The 16,883-nt window shown below is 39.1% G+C and overlaps 1 protein-coding gene across 4 annotated transcripts in view; it reads right to left on the bottom strand.

The window, feature by feature from the left end:
* aifm4 (apoptosis inducing factor mitochondria associated 4) overlaps positions 1-16,883 on the bottom strand; it is a 93,117-nt gene that overhangs the window by 31,647 nt on the left and 44,587 nt on the right. For 3 of the 4 annotated variants that reach the window (XM_043718518.1, XM_043718516.1, XM_043718520.1), the window contains 7 exons: positions 14,303-14,394; positions 13,678-13,808; positions 8,615-8,730; positions 8,216-8,287; positions 8,062-8,125; positions 7,871-7,947; positions 730-847 (listed from right to left, as the gene is read on the bottom strand). In XM_043718518.1, the coding sequence (XP_043574453.1) occupies positions 730-847; positions 7,871-7,947; positions 8,062-8,125; positions 8,216-8,287; positions 8,615-8,730; positions 13,678-13,808; positions 14,303-14,394 (670 nt within the window). The remainder of the gene's footprint in view (positions 1-729; positions 848-7,870; positions 7,948-8,061; positions 8,126-8,215; positions 8,288-8,614; positions 8,731-13,677; positions 13,809-14,302; positions 14,395-16,883) is intronic. The other variant, XM_043718519.1, reaches the window with a different exon arrangement.

The raw sequence follows: 16,883 nt of genomic DNA, 5'->3' as shown, positions 1-16,883 counted from the left end.
GAGGAATTGGGAATAGGGGATGGCATTTTTGCAGGAGGTAGGGTGGGAAGAGGTGTAATCCAGGTAGCTGTGGGAGTTGGTGGGTTTGTAGAAGATGTCAGTGTCAAGTCGGTCGTCACTGATGGAGATGGAGAGGTCCAGGAAGGGGAGCCAGGTGTCGGAGATGGTCCAGGTAAATTTAAGGTCAGGGTGGAATGTGTTGGTGAAGTTGATGAATTGCTCAACCTCCTCGCGGGAGCACGAGGTGGCGCCAATGCAGTCATCAATGTAGCGGAGGAAGAGGTGGGGAGTGGTGCCGGTGTAATTACGGAAGATCAACTGTTCTACATAGCCAACAAAGAGACAGGCATAGCTAGGGCCCATACGGGTGCCCATGTCTACCCCTTTGGTCTGGAGGAAGTGGGAGGATTCAAAGGAGAAATTGTTAAGGGTGAGGACCAGTTCGGCCAAACGAATGAGTGTGTCGGTGGAAGGGTACTTTTGGGGACGTCTGGAGAGGAAAAAATGGAGGGCTTGGAGGCCCTGGTCATGGCGGATGGAGGTGTAGAGGGATTGGATATCCATGGTGAAGATGAAGCGACCTTTATTTATTTATCTACAGAGTGCAATATTTTCTCAATACAAAAATTGATTAAGTGGCCTCTGACTGTGGCTAGGAATTAGTAATTAAAATAATTAAAGAGAAATCTTCATTTCACTTTGCAGTTTATAAAATCATATTCCCCTTACCTTGTTTATGAGCTATTTGCCAGTGACTAATGTTAACATTCTCGTTACTGCACAGTGGTAGAGGAAATGAAGTAATATCTCCAGCTGCATATATTCTTTCAACATTGGTTTGCATGTACTGAAACAAAGTATCAAACATCAAAAATGATAATAATCAAATTCTTAATGCAATCTAAATCACATCATTTTCTGAAACCTGCCATAATATTCCATTTAATTCAACTTTTGTTCCAGTCATATTTAACTAGCTTTTTTGGAACACAGTCTAGATTCTTCAGATCCAGATACAGCAGTCCATGAATTGATCAATTCTTTTCTCTTATTTTTTTGAAAACTGTATCACTGGTAAGGTTGATCTGGTGAATGGTAACAAATCTGAACATGGAAACATTAGAAGCATTGTAATTTTAACACGAAGTCTTTCATTTATTTATAAGTGATGGTGACATTGAAAACATGCACAATCAAGAATGGTGAGTTAAAAGATTTTTCTTTGATTAGATTCCCTACAATACAGGCCCTTCAACCCAACAGGTCCACACCGACCCTCTGAAGAGTAACCCACCCAAACCCCTTTTCCGTCTGACTAATGCACCTAATTGACAATTTAGCATGGCCAATTCACCTGACCTGCACATCTTTGGACTGTGGGAGGAAACCAGAGCACCCGGAGGAAACCCACACAGACACAGGGAGAAGGCGCAAACACCACACAGACAGTCACCCAAGGTTGGAATTGAACCCAGGACCCTGGTGCTGTGAGGTAACAGTGCTAACCACTGAGCCACCATGCCACCCAAGTGTAGTTGTTAAGATGACTTAGTCCACTTGGCAAGATCAAACAGAAATGGCTTTATAGAATCAATGAGGTGTTACAGTCGGAAGGCAGCTGTTCAATCCATCATGTCTGTACCACACTCTGCAACAGCAATTAACCTAGTTCTATTCTAGTCTCACTGCCCACCATTCCTCCAGAGCCCAACACAGTCTTTCTCTACAAATAATTATCCATTTTTACTCATCTTGCTAATACTACTTAGAGAATTAATCTTAAATCAGCATGCCCCGACTTTCGATCCTATCACCAACAAGAACAGTTTCTTCCCTATCTATGCTATTTAGACCTTCATGATCCTTCACACTTCCATCAATTCTCTTCTTAACTTTTCTTCTCCAAAGAAATCAATTCATATTACTGAAGTTATTCAGCCTTGAATCTATTCTTTAATAACTACATATCTTTCTAAAGCGCAATGCTCAGGACTGAAGAAATTAATGACTTCAGTTATTGTTGAACCAGCATTTCCAGCAGCAGTGATGGATTGCAGCAAGCATGTATTACACCAAAACAGCTGCAAATACAGGTCTGCAGAACAGGGACCACTAAACTATTGGAATAAATACAACCACATTTGCAAAATAATTAAGTTAACAAAGAATATAAAATTTGGAAGGCTTTGTCTGGTCAATGCCCTTAAAAAATCATCAAACTTCATGTATAATTGAAACAGCAACCTCCAGAAAATTAGAATTACATTCCAGGGTAAATTCAGAACTCCTAAAATTTCTGTTCTTTAGCCTTATCTTTAAAAAAAAATTACCTTTGAATGTGGATCCTCGATGATATTACTGAATTTATCCTTACTTACCATGGCTGCTATGAAACTGAGAACATTAGCTTCCAAGAGATGAATTTTAAAAATTAAAATAGAGGACACAGAATGTGCTATTAGATTGTAAATCAATTTAACCTCAGGCACAATAACCATCTCGTGTGTGCAGCTTGGCTGACCAATGGCCAGTATTCCTCTCCTGTTTTGAGCTTTTCTTATTTCTCTTCCTCTGTTTCTTAGTTTTTTCAGTGTTAAACCTTTCTGATCTCTTACTTGCAGCCTAATTTGATGTCGGTCATTATTCCAGACATGAATCGTTGCTCTGCAATATTTCTATGAAGTCCATTTTTCATCAGATCCATCATGCCATTATGTTGACGGACCTTTCAAAACAGCAATCAAACTATCCTATACGTGGTAAAGATCTTGACTGGAATGCTCCTTGGGGATTAGTTCTTCAAGCTACTGCCCCAGTCTATTTTCACTCTCTTCATTGTTGCTGGTGCAGCTTCTACCAAATCAGCATTCACCCTTTAATCTGCATTTCCATTCACAGCATTGATTATTTTTCAAGTAGGATCCTTACATTTCATAATTTCGTGGTGGTTTCTTGCATTAAAATCATAGCACAAATTGGCCTTGGCCCTTGCTGACATCGCTCTCTTCACTATTATTTCCAGTACTTGCTCTAGCATTATTAAGTCTTCCTTCAGCCCCTCGCTTATTTTTCTGACCACCCAGTGCTCTTTTTTTTACCATTCCTCAATTTCACTGTTCTCTTTTCCTCTGTCAACCTCACCTTCTATTTTCATATGTTTTTATGTTGCTGACCACCTCCTTTGATATCATTTCTCACAGCCTTTCTGAATTTCATTACCGTCAAAGATATCTCTGACCATTTATCTCTGTTTACTTTCATCAACAATCCTCTATTATGCCCTAACCTGGGTCTCAGGAAACCTCTTTCCCAGTTCTCACAAAACATTCCTTGATTCTTAACTAACTCATTTTGGTCATTCCTCCCAACTTTATACCTCAGTTATTCATAACTGACAGAGCTATAAATTTATTTGTTAGTGAATTTTGTTGAGCAGAGATTTATGCCTGGAATGGTGACAGAAGTCTAGCTTTTCTATAAATTTAGTTGTTCCCTTATCTATCTTACATGTCTGTATTCCTATGAAATCAATCACTTCCAAGATACAGTCCATACCTCTTAAGCCCACGAAATATAAGTTTTACATTCAAAACACACAATTGGTCACACCGATTCTCAGAGCTGGGTTAGTCATATTGAATTGAAGAGTGTGGTGCTGGAAAAGGTCAGGCAGCATCTGAGGAGCAAAAGAGTTGAAGCTTCGAGCATAAGCTCTTCATCAGGAATGAGGAGGTGGCCCCAAGGGGCTGAGAGATAAATGGGAGGGGGGGGGGGGGAAGGTAGCTGGGAATGCGATAGGTCGATGAAGGTGGGGGTGAAGATGATAGGTCAGAGAAGAGGGTGGACTGGACAGGTAGGACAGTTCAAGAGGCCAAGTTAGAGGGCCAGATCTGGGATAAGGGGAAATGAGGAAACTGGTGAAATCCATATTGATCCCGTGTGGTTGGAAGGTCCCAGGGCAGAAGATGAGGCGTTCTTCCTCCAGGTGTTGGATGGCTAGAGTTTGGTGGTAGATGAAGCACAGGACTTGCATGTCCTTGGTGGAGTGGGACAGGGAGTTACACCACATGGGATCAATGTGGATTTCACCAGTTTCCTAGTTTTCCCTGCCCCCACCTTATCCCAAATCAAATCCTCGAACTCAACACCTCCCTCTTGAACTGTCCTACCTGTCCATCTCCCTTCCCACCTAGCCATTCCACCCTCCTCTCTGACCTATCTCCATCACCGCCCACTTTCCTGATGAAGGGCTTTTGCCCAAAATATCGATTTCCCTGCTCCTTGGATGCTTCATGACCTGCTGTGCTTTTCCAGCACCCTACTCTCAACACCCACCTTCATCTACCTATCGCATTCCCATCTACCTTCCCCACCAGCTCCACCCCCCTCTCTTCGACTGTGATTGCCAACATCTGCAGTCCTCACTTTCTTAGTCATGTCAAGCCTTACCACGCTTCCACCCTCCCAACCAAACCATTGACTGTTCTAGCATTATCCCAAGCCCTTTTTCTAAAGGGTTAGCCACCTCCTTAGACTTTTTTCCTGTATTCTATCTATTTTCATATGAAAACATGATACGAGGAGCCTGTGAGTTCCTTTACAAAGATAAGCCAGCTACACAGTTGCCTCCTCAGCTTCTTCACCATTTCCTAATCACCTCCATCCACAACATATAGCCCCTAATCTCTCATATGACCTCTGCCCCAACTCTGTGCCCACGTCCTTTGGAATGCTTTTTTCCTCACTTCTCCAAAATTTGGTAATCCTCATTCCCTGGCCCCCTCAATTCTAGTTAATTCTTTTTCTTTCAATTTTAAATTGTTCCCTTGCTTCACACATCATCCTTCTGACTTTAAAAATATTGCCATGATTCCTTTTTATAAAAGACAGTCTTGACTGGTGTAATGGTCTTCCCTGATCTAACTGCTCTTACCTTTCTAACGTTTGTAAAAGTCTCACCTTCCAACACCAATGCCAAATATCTCAAACCCTGGCTGTCCAGCTTTATTTCATTACAAAGCACAAAAACCTCTTTTATCAAACTAGTTAATCACATACTTTGTAACTGGAATTGTGTTTCTTAACTCTCCTCATGTTCCTGGAAATTCTGGCAGCACCTGGAATCGTTGCTTACAAGGACACATGAAATAAGAACCACTACAGGTGCTTGGACCTGCTCGTCCATTCAATCCGATTATGACTGCTCTTCTGCCTCACCTCCACTTTCTGGCCCACTCCATACCACCCTCAATTCCCTGAGAAAATCTGTCTAGTCATCCTAATACATTGCTCCAGAATCACCCTAAGTTATGGGACAACTCATGCATTGATTTATTCCAACTAGTACACCTTTGATCATAGTTTCTCTCTGTCCCACATTGACTTTGCTATAGATCCCAATGATCGATTCCTTGCCCTATTCAATTATTGATTTATATGCAGCCTCTTGTTGATGGCATCTTCAGCCACAAGATTAGATCAAACATGTCCCATACTCTAAACAATGCTGTGGTTGCATCCGGGAGAGAGGTTAACAGATGTTGTAAGAGTCATAGATCCATACTGCATGGAAACAGACTCTTCTGTCCAACCAGTCTACACCGACAATGATCCCAAACTAAACTAGTCCCACCTGCCTCACTTGGCCCACATCCCTCCAAATATCTTTTAAACATTGTTACTGTACCTGCATCCATGACATTTTCTAGCAGTTCATTCCACATACAAACCGCTCTGTGTAAAAATGTTGTCCCTCATCTTTCTCCTCTCACCTTAAAAATGTCCTCAGGTTTTGAACTCACCACCCTAAGGAAAAGACTCTCATCATTCACCTTACCTATGCTCCTCATAATTCTATAAACCTCAATAAATCTCCAGTGAAAAATGTCCAAGCCTTTCTTTATAATTCAAACCCTCCATTTCCAGCAATATTCTGGTAAATCTTTTCTGAACCCTCTCCAGTTCAATAATATCCTTCCTATAACAGGGCTACAAGAACTGCACAGAATACTCCAAAGGAGGCCTTACTAATGTCCTGTACAACCTCAATGTAACATCTCAACTCCTACACTCAAAAGGTCTAAGCAATGAAAGCAAGTGTGCTAACTGCCTTCTTAACCACCTTGTCCACCCGTGACACAAATTTCAAAGAATTATGTACCTGAACTTCTTGCTGTTTTACAATATTACCCAGGTCTCTGCCATTCATTCTAGAAGTCCTGTCTTTGTTTGTATTACCAAAATGCATTACCTCACATTGCATCTTTGTAATAAGCAAATTGCAAGCGGCGCCACAATTTCTCCCTAACTTCCCACCATGTCCTGGGATATACTTGATCAATCTTGCAAATTTATCTACGTTTATGTTTAGTAAAGATCTCCAGCAGTTCCTCTTCTGTAATGTTTTCAAAACATCAATATTTATTTCTCTGAATTCTCTAGCCTCCATTTCTTTCACAACAGTAAAAACTGATGCAACATATTCATTTAATATCTCTCCCATCAAAGACAACTTTGTTGACCTTTAAGGGGTCCTACTCTTTCTCTAGTTGCTCCTTTGTGCTTAATATATTTGTAGAATCCTTTTGGATTGTCTTTAACCTTATCTGTCAAGGCTCTCTCATTTCCCCTCTTTGCCTTCCTAATTTCCTTCTTAAGAATGCCCCTACACTTCTTATACTCTTCAAGAGATTTGGTCTATATCTAATATATGATTCTTTTTTAATTCTTGACTAGAACCTCATACCTGTATTCATCTGTTGTTCCCTAATCTTACGAGCCTTGCCTTTCACTAACAAGAACATAATGCCTCTGAACACTCATTATCACACTTTTGAAGGCCTCCCAATTGGTCAGTTGTCCCTTTACCTGCAAACAGTCTACTCCAATCAACTTTTGAAAGTTCTTGTTTCATACCCTTAAATTCATTACTCCAATTAAGAACTTTATAATTTTTACGGAAGACCCATACTTTTCTACAACTTTACTTTTGCCACAAAGCTGCAAAAGAGAATCATTACTTGGCAGTTAAGAGATCTTGCATCACTTCACAATGATGTAAAGCATCTGACTTACAAGTTCACATTAACCTTTTATACTACATAAACCACCCTCAACTACTTCCACAATGTCAGATTACTTATCTAATAAGATCTTGAATACACACAAACTTCTTCAATTCAACAGTCTGACAAGTAAAGCCATTACCTTGCCTCATTTGACTCTGCTGTCTGGCTATTGATTCCATTCCATTCCATTCCTCTTCCCTGGGCATTTTCTCACATTGAACTAGATCATTGAGAATATTCAATGTCTGGAAGAGCTCTAAACCATATACCCGGTCCATCACCAAGATTAATTACTTCCATCTCTTTAACACTACCAGTTTTCATCCTACCAAGCATTTAAACCTCTTCTACACTCAACTATTCCAATATCTTTGCACTGACATCTTATCCTTCACCCTTCAGAAACTCCAATGTATCCAAAAAATCTGCCACTTGTTTTCTTGGCTGTATTAAATCACATTCACCCACTCCATCTTCACTAGCCTATACTGCTTCATCACCCCGCAAAATAGACATCTCTCTGCAGGCTTGCAAGTATATCAAATACCTCCTGCCTTCCAGTTTCTACATGTACTAGATACTTTTCATGTTGGTCGCATTGGGAACAAACCCTGGAAATTGACACTCACTTTTATCCACGTGCAGAGGGAAGACAGGAATAGTAAAAACAATGAATAAATTTTTATGGGGGAAGGAATGCATGTGAAAAAGTGACATATAATTATTTCACACAAAAAGGTGTACTGCCTTTAAAGAGAACTGATCAAAATGTTAATTGGTATTTAAGACAACAAAAGCTGCACCTCATCAACAATAACTGTTCCCTTTGGATCTGTCTTGATCTGACTTCCATGAAGGTAATGGGTCGCAGGTCTCACTCCTTTTCACAAGGTAACAAGTAATGCATGCAAAATAGAAAAGAAATTGAAAACATGAGCAATCAGAAAAGTCAAAAAGTTCTAATCAAACATCCTCTTAGAAGAAAAGTTTATACCAATTCCCACCACACAGAGATCTGCTGGAAGAACCTTTCCACTGGCCAGCACAACGTCTTTCACCTGCAAACATGTGAAAAACAAGTTACAGATATTGAAAGAACACACAAAAATAATTGTAAACTTAAATAACTAAACATTTAATGGGCTTACCAATCCATCCTCTCCCCTTAGCTCAATCACATGATCTGACATATAAAACTTCACATCTTCCAGTTCAAATGCCTGTAATTTTACACATTTAAACTTAGAACACAAAGTTAAACCTCCATGTTTTACTTTATTCTCTTGAATTAAACATGGTACTGGAAACTGTACAGGTTTATTCTAAAAGTGGAGGCTAACTGGAGCAGCTATAAACCATCTTCCTGAGGAGCAATAAAACATGTCCCAAAAGGTTTGACTCAAATTATGATAAGTTGGAAAAAGAAAGTAGAAAATACAAATTAGCAATTTACTTCCAAAATTTTGTCTAATCCACTTGCTGATTCTAGCTATGTTATTGATAATGTTTAAATCTTTTGCATTTCAGATATTTGAATTTCAACTTAACTTCATTATAGCTTTGCCGACTTCTGTCCCCAGTATGTGTTGATATGGGACCTCAGAATTTCCAACCACTGAGACAGAACTGGCTTTCTCAACCAGATAGGCAGCTATCTCCATTCCTGGAACACAAGGGAAAAGTTATTACACAAAATATTGGAGAGGCAATGACCTAGTGACATTATTGCTTCACCATTAATCCAGAAACTCAGCTAATATTCAGGAGAAGTGTTCAAATCAAGCCATGGCAAATTCAGACAGTGGAATTTGAAATCAATATAAATTTGGAGTTAAAGAGTCTAATGATGATCATGAAACTGTTGTTGATTGTCAGGAAAAATCCATCTGCTTCACTAACGTCCTTTAGGAAAGGAAACTGCCAACCTTACTAATTCTGGTCTACATGTGACTGCAGACCAACAGCAAAATGATTATGGACTGCCCTCTGGGCAATTAGGAATGTATATTAAATGGTGACCTGGCCAGTGATGACCACATCTCCTGAATGAATGAAATAAAAGTTTGTTTGACTTCATTTTATGAGGCAGTGTGCCAGTTATTGCTCAGTTGAGGCAAACTTGCCTTTCAGTCAGAGGGTTTGGATTCAGATTTGTGCAGAATCTAAAACGACTCAAGGAAGTATTTGCATTCTCAGAGGTCTCGACTTTCAAATGAGACATAAATCAAGGATTTGTCCATCCTTTAAGGTAGGTATAAAATGTACTGTATAAATGTAAGTCTTTACCCGTTTTAGACTACCAAATTTGTTACCATCTTGCTAGGGACCAACAACTATTATTCTTGAAGGAGACAAAGTGTGAGATCTAAGGGAAGTTATTAAGAAAATAAAAGTTACAAAATTCCATAGTGAAATAAACTTTACAATACAACATTAAAGTAGTAATGCAATCTATACCACACATAGAATGTACAGTTTAACACCTCAAATTAACATGTGGACATGGGTAATAGACAATAATTGAACATTCCACAGCGCACAACAAACAGTAAATGCGATCAAACCAAATCCCTCGACTTCCTTAGCAACAATCCCCACCTCACCCAAAATGTGAATGACATGGCGGGTTATAAGATCTCATTAAACTTTGCAAGGGATCACAATTCTTCACTTTTTCTAATTTGATCTTTAAACATTGATATTTAACTATATGATTTGCCTGTATTGCTTGCAAGACAAAGCTTTTCACCATGCCTCGGTACACGTGACAATAAATTCAACTTAATTCAAATCAAACTCTCTCAAGAGGCACACTATCAAAGACTACATCAATGACTGCTTTCATTTTGATTGATCTCCTCCTGCTCTATGTCTATGTGCTCCTTGAGTCAGAAACTACACTGGAGTATTCATTCACAAGCAAAATGCCAGCTTTTCACTGACAGCTAGCTTCACTGGGCTAAAACTATCCAGGGTTTTCCCCAGAGCTCCAATCTTGCTCAGTTGCATGAAGTAAATATGATTTTCAGCCCACTCTCTTGATGCACAGAGTTATTAATACTCCCACGCTTTTTCAGACCCCTTCACAGTTTCCGGAGCATAGACCCTGCAACATTAGCACATCCTCAGTTCCTCAGAATTTCTTCTGAGTCCTGACTCCAATACTTAGCAGCCTTATAATTCCTAGTTCTTCCTGACTACTAACAGCATAAAGCCATCTAACCAGTCTTGATTCCATACTGAGTGCCCTACATTCTCTCTGTATAGTTCAGCTGCCTTCTCAGTTGTACAGTTAATAGCAGCACTCCTAAAATGGATGTCAGCTTCTTTTTTGTCTGTATCCCAAACTCCCTGCTTTTCCAACAACCTCTAACCTTTGAACTCTTTTTCACAGGCACCTGACCAGTTCTGGGGCAGAATTTAATATAGCTACTTAGCAACTCTTGAGACAAAGTATGTGTGTTGAATGTTCCAATTTATAGGTTGCTGGCTTCTGAGCACAAAACAAAATTGACAAACAGAAGGCTTCATTAAATTATTTTGCTACCACTGGACTCATCCATAGCTCCGTCAGATGGCTGACCGATCATTAATAGTTTACAGCAGATACTACCTTGCAAACACTTTAAACTGGACATTACTTCCTATCAAAAGTTTTTATTGTAATTGTTGCATTGATACTGACTACCAAAAGTCTGTTGTGCACATCTACAAGGTAATATATAATCAGAACAATCCTGTCAGTCAACTGCAAGCAACTTCACTGTCTAATCGTAGATCATTAGCATCAGATTACACTTGGATATCTGAATCTTTTCATTGTTTAACTTCACTTTAGTTCAGACCACATTGCAAAATATTTAAACTGGAAGATGATACCAATGGATTGAAAGAGGCAGCTCCGAAATTGCAGAATGAGTTAGAGAAAGTACAGTAAGTCCTTGCTTGAAGTTACCACACATAATGGCACATTGTTTGATCATCACTTAGTCTTCAGAGACTATTTTTCAAATTTGCATTGCTATTTTTGTTTAGTGTCATTTCTGTCCACAAATTCCTCATTATCTGTGGAAAATAGGGACACAGTTCTCCTGAGGATAACAAAAAAATACAAATACCGCTCTAATTAAACTCTCTCACATACCACGATGGACTGCACAAACAGGTTAATGAGAAAAATACTGGGGTCTGAGGCCAGTTTCATGAGTATGCAAACCTGTAGGTTGCGAATCAGCAGATAATGAGGAGTAATGGGCATCAGAGTTAAAAATTGAAGTCACATATTGTCACTGCATATCACTATCACTTATTGCCCAGACATTTTCTCCTTTTTGTTGGAGAAGAGGACACCAACATGCCTGTGTACTCAGGTCATTTGGGTACACTGCTGCAGCCTCTTGAATTCAGAGCCAAGACTCTGTAAAATCACATACTGGGTGGGGGGGCAGCAACTAACACAGGGATAGCAAGAGAAAAAAATATATTGGCAGAGAAATAGACAAAAGCTGCATAATATCACTAGCTCATCCTAAAAGTATAATTTCCTTTACATTTAGCTTTTCCTTCTCATTTGTGTAGATGAAGTGGAGCTCTAATATTACTTGCTAAAGTTACAGCAATTTTTGGATTGTGATTTCTAATTTCTGATGTAATAAAGATCATCTACTATGTATTTCAGATCTGCAAGCTTGTAACAAAGCTACTCACTCATTTACCACACAAGTCAAAATTGAACCCACCATGTAAATTATGTTGATTTCCCTTTATTTACCGATTTATTTAATAATTAATTTAATTTGCAAGTTATTTGAACTAAGAATGCACTGTGATGCACATGTATGTCAGTATTTCAGCTTTATTTAAATCAGGTAGGTAAATATCTGATGGAACCTAACTCTGGCTTTAATTCATCTGTTAATTAACTAAGCTAATAGAAAGTTCAGAGTCATTGGAAAAATGGAGTGTACAGTCAAAGGAAGCCATGAACCAACTGTACACAGCTCCCATCAGTTCACATTTCACTGAGTTGAGTCACTGAGACAAGGAACTGTGGAAGCATTGCACATAGCAGGCAAGATGGTAAACAGGATGACAAAAGGCAGACTAACTTTTAAGAAAAATTTAGAATGGATAACAGCAAGCTCTTCACAAATAACAGTTAATCTTGCTTTGATCTCTCAGGTAGAGTACCAGAAGCAGAAACACTTAAGGAAGAATTACATGTTACAAAATGGAACTTTTAAATGATTGATTTTTGATAGGTTCAATGGCATTCCTTATCAGTAATTGTGGCCAATATACACACAGATCCTAAGACCATAAGAAATAGGAACTGGAATAAGTCTCCTGCTCCCTGAGCCAGCTCTGCCATTCAATAGGATTGTGGTTGATCCAATATTCCTCACATCCATTTTCCTATTCTTTACCCATACCCTTAAAACCCCAACTGATCAAGAACCTATCTCTCTCAGCCTGAAATACACAAGGCAGCACGGTGACTCAATGGTTAGCACTGCTGCTTCACAGTGCCAGGGACCCGGGTTTGATTCGAGCCTCAGGTGACTGTCAGTGTGGAGCTTGCACATTCTCCTTGTGTCTGTGTGGGTGTTCTCTAAGTGCTCCGGTTTCCTCTCACAATCTAAAGATGTGCAGGTTAGGTGACTTGGCTATGCTAAATTGCCCATGGTTTTCAGGGATGTATAGGTTAGTTGCATTAGTAAGGGGTAACATAATAGGGTAGGAGAATGGCTCTGGGTGGGTTACTCTTCGGAGGGTCGATGTAGACTTGTTGGGCCAAATGTTTAGATTAGAGCGGCACTGGAAAAGCACAGCAAGATGAAGGGCTTTTGCCCGAAACGTCAATTTTCCTGCTCCTCGGATGCTGCCTAACCAGTTGGGTTTTCCAGCACCACTCTAATCGAAACTCTGGTTTCCAGCATCTGCAGTCCTCACTTTTGCCATGTTGGGCCAAATGGCCTGCTTCCACACTGTAGGGATTCGGTAACTTTTGTGATTCTGTCCTCTCGCCTTCTCAACCCTTGGACAGGAGAAACTGTTCCTTATCTTGATCTTAAATTAGCAACAAAATCATAACAGAGTTTAAAAACTTACTGGTAAAGAAAATACTCCAATACTGCTATTACACAGAGTTTAAAAGTTTGAAGAACTTTTAGAGAATTAAAACAGCATTGATTTAATGCAAGATCACAACCTTTAACGTTTAAATACTTAAGTATTGCAGAATAATTAAATACTTAAAGAAAACAGAACGTCTTGAGATGCTATGGACTTAATACAGTTTTTAAGCAATGAGAATTAATAGCTTCATTATGAAAAGGCATGTTATGTTTTGTTGCTAAAACAAGTGCTTCTTCTCACTAAGTTTCAATAGTGATTTATCCTTTACTACTGTTATTTCAACAGACTCTTATGCTTAACAAGTAAAGGAGCACTGATGGTAACACTCTACCTAACTACAAACCACCAATGGTTGGTAATGCAATATAAATTAGTTTTGTATATTGTATGTCCAAAAATATTTCGAACTGTATTAAATAATAGATACCGAAAATGTTAGCAAAGCTTCTCAAGACAAAATGTTAAAAATTACCAATGAATGAGGATCCCACGATAACAATATCCTTTGCTGTTGCAAGTTTATTGATTCTGATCGCATCGTCAAAGCTGCGCAAGAGACAAATGTTTTCTAGATCCGCTCCTAGACAACTGAGCATTCTAGGTCTGTATTTGAAAAGACAATGTGCCATAAACAGGATATCGCAGAAACTCAAAAGAAATACAAACATGCTAAATGCTTTAATCGGTAGTTGTGCTGTTAGCCAGAATAATTAAGTTTATGGCACAAACCATCTTGACTTTCTAAGAACTCAGATATAAATAGTGATGCATTTTGATGGTGGTGAGTATCTCGTTGACAAGGTTTAAAGCAATTGCAATGACCTTCCTATATAATTTAAATATGTGGAAGACTTCTGAATTTGGCTTGTACAAATACAGCTATAGACATCCTCCTTTTTGTTTAAACACCTCCATGTATGTCATATGCCCAGATAGTAAGTTTGTTCCCTTCATACAGGAAACCTCTCACAGAGGCCAGTATCAAATAAAATCAAAAAGGTCTCAGCAGATCGTGAGGAAGCCAATCCATGCATATGGGATGACTAGTAGCAGCTACTCATAATAAGGGATTAATTTGAAGGTAGTCGGTCACTTACATGCTGCCTGTTGCAAGCAACAAGTTGTCATATCGCTGGCTAGTTCCATCTTTGAAACTGACTTTCCTTTTTTTTGTGTTCACTGATGTGGCCTAAACACAATAAAACAGAAAAAAACATTTCAATCCAAAGGCAGCCTGCTTAAAAGAAACCTTCTGGACCTAGAATAAAAATACTAAGAGAAATTTAAAGTAAGCAGAAAAATTCCTTTCTTCACCTCTTTAAGTGAAGATACGTTCATTGATCCTTGATGGCACTGACACGTTCTGTAAGTGCCAAAGAATTAATGTAATTAAACCAATATTAGCATGATCCATTGCTGTCTTACATGACTGAACATAGTTTCAACAAATACTAAAGATGGGATTGCAGTATGTACAATTTAATTTTAGGGAATTAATAAAAATAATCAGTGCTTCAAGATGCAATATTGACTTCCTGGTGTCTGATCTGTTAGGCTTCAACTCTGGAAAGCTAGGTCAATGAAATGAAAGTTAGGATGTTGTGGGCCGGGTGCTGGCAGGAAGGACTAGATTGGGTTGGGATATCTGGTTGGCATGGACAGGTTGGACAGAAGGGTCTGTTTCCATGCTGTACATCTCTATGACTCTATGGCTAAGTGCTAGTTTCTCACTCAGCAATGTGAACAGAATGGGTCAAAGTTCAGCAGGAAAGCTAAAACAAAGAATCCTGAAGCAGCAGAATATTTTAAGACCCACCCACAAACTCAATGTAAAATTGCTAGGATGGTATGAAGCAAGCATGTGTTCTCACCTAAAAATTCACTTAGCAAAATTTAACAATTTACATTTGATTTATTCATGTGAAATATTTTCAACACATAACCAAAAAGCTACTTCACAAGAAAGCTATAAGTACTTCAGAGTGGATAAATCAAATCAACACACGCAAATTGAAATTGAAATCAAATCAACATCAATTTCAACTGGCGTGTGTTGAACCCATTATGGGTCCAGCTAAAGTTGTTTTTAAGTTAGTAGAGACCGAGATATTGCAGTCAAGTATGAAGCTATAATATAACATGAAACTTGAAGAAAGTTATCCACAACATCTCTGTGGTGTGGACTTCATCTTTGCAGACATCAGTTTGAAACTGTTACAAACCAAGTAGTCTGTAAAAGTAGTGATGTCATCAAGTAAGGTAAGCAGCCAATCAAATTAGAGTAGGCACACAGACAAGAAACCAGGAGGTAAAAGCCACTGATTTTTATAACGATTCGAAATTAAATTTCAATGATTGTGAAATAAAGATTAAGAAAGAAACATGGAATTAAGCTAAGTACCGTGGGTTTCCTCCGGGTGCTCCGGTTTCCTCCCACAGTCCAAAAATGTGCAGGTTAGGTGAATTGGCCATGCAGTTGAAACTTTATTGCTGGAACAGCACAGCAGGTCAGGCAGCATCCAGGGAACAGGAGATTCGACGTTTCGGGCACAGGCCCTTCTTCAGGAATGGCCATGAATTGGCCATGCAAAATTGCCCGTAGTGTTAGGGGCAGTGGTAAATATAGGGAAATGGGTCTGGGTAGGTTGCGCTTTGGCGGGTCGGTGTGGACTTGTTGGGCCGAAGGGCCTGTTTCCACATTAAGTAATCTAAAAAAATGATTTTTGGAAAGGAAAAGTATATTTTCATATCACAATTAATGGACATGCTGAAAGTGTTTTTTTTTTAAAAAGAAGTACAATAAAGCTTTCGTTTAATAATAGTTATGGGCTGAATTTTCTGAGCCTCTGAACGAGGTGGGTAAAACACAGCCAACACATAACAACCGAATTCTCAACATCAAGAAATAAAAGATTGGTTTTTCACTCAAGCCTTGACCAGCAAGATGCGGATGTACCTACTAGAGAAGGTGCAAAACTTGACCTACTCTTGGGAAATAAGGCAGGGCAGGTGACTGAGGTGTCAGTGGGGGAGCCAGCGACCATAATTCTATTCGTTTTAAAATAGTGATGGAAAAGGATAGACCAGATCTAAAAGTTGAAGTTCGAAATGGGAGAAAGGCCAATTTTGACGGTATTAGGCAAGAACTTTCAAAAGCTGATTGGAGGCAGATGTTCGCAGGTAAAGGGATGGCTGGAAATGGGAAGCCTTCAGAAATGAGATAACAAGAATCCAGAGAAAGTATACTCCTGTTAGGGTGAAAGGAAAGGCTGGTAACTATAGGGAATGCTGGATGACTAAAGAAATTGAGGGTTTGGTTAAGAAAAAGAAGGAAGCATATGTCAGGTATAAACAGGATAGATCGAGTGAATTCTTAAGAAAGTATAAGGAAAGTAGGAGTATACTTAAGAGGGAAAGCAGGAGGGCAAAAAGGGGACATGAGGTAGCTTTGGCAAATAGAATTAAGGAGAATCCAAAGGGTTTTTACAAATATATTAAGGACAAAAGGGTAACTAGGGAGAGAATAGGGCCCCTCAAAGATCAGCAAGGTGGCCTTTGTGTGGAGCCACAGAAAATGGGGGAGATACTAAATGAATGCTTTGCATCAGCATTTAGTGTGGAAAAGGATATGGAAGATATAGACTGTAGGAAATAGATGGTGATATCTTGCAAAATGTC

This window comes from Chiloscyllium plagiosum, chromosome 28 (assembly GCF_004010195.1).
Source record: "Chiloscyllium plagiosum isolate BGI_BamShark_2017 chromosome 28, ASM401019v2, whole genome shotgun sequence".
NCBI classification, from domain to species: Eukaryota; Metazoa; Chordata; class Chondrichthyes; order Orectolobiformes; family Hemiscylliidae; genus Chiloscyllium; species Chiloscyllium plagiosum.
The sequence above is the reverse complement of the archived record's forward strand: the minus strand, read 5'-3'. Positions and strand labels throughout refer to the sequence as shown.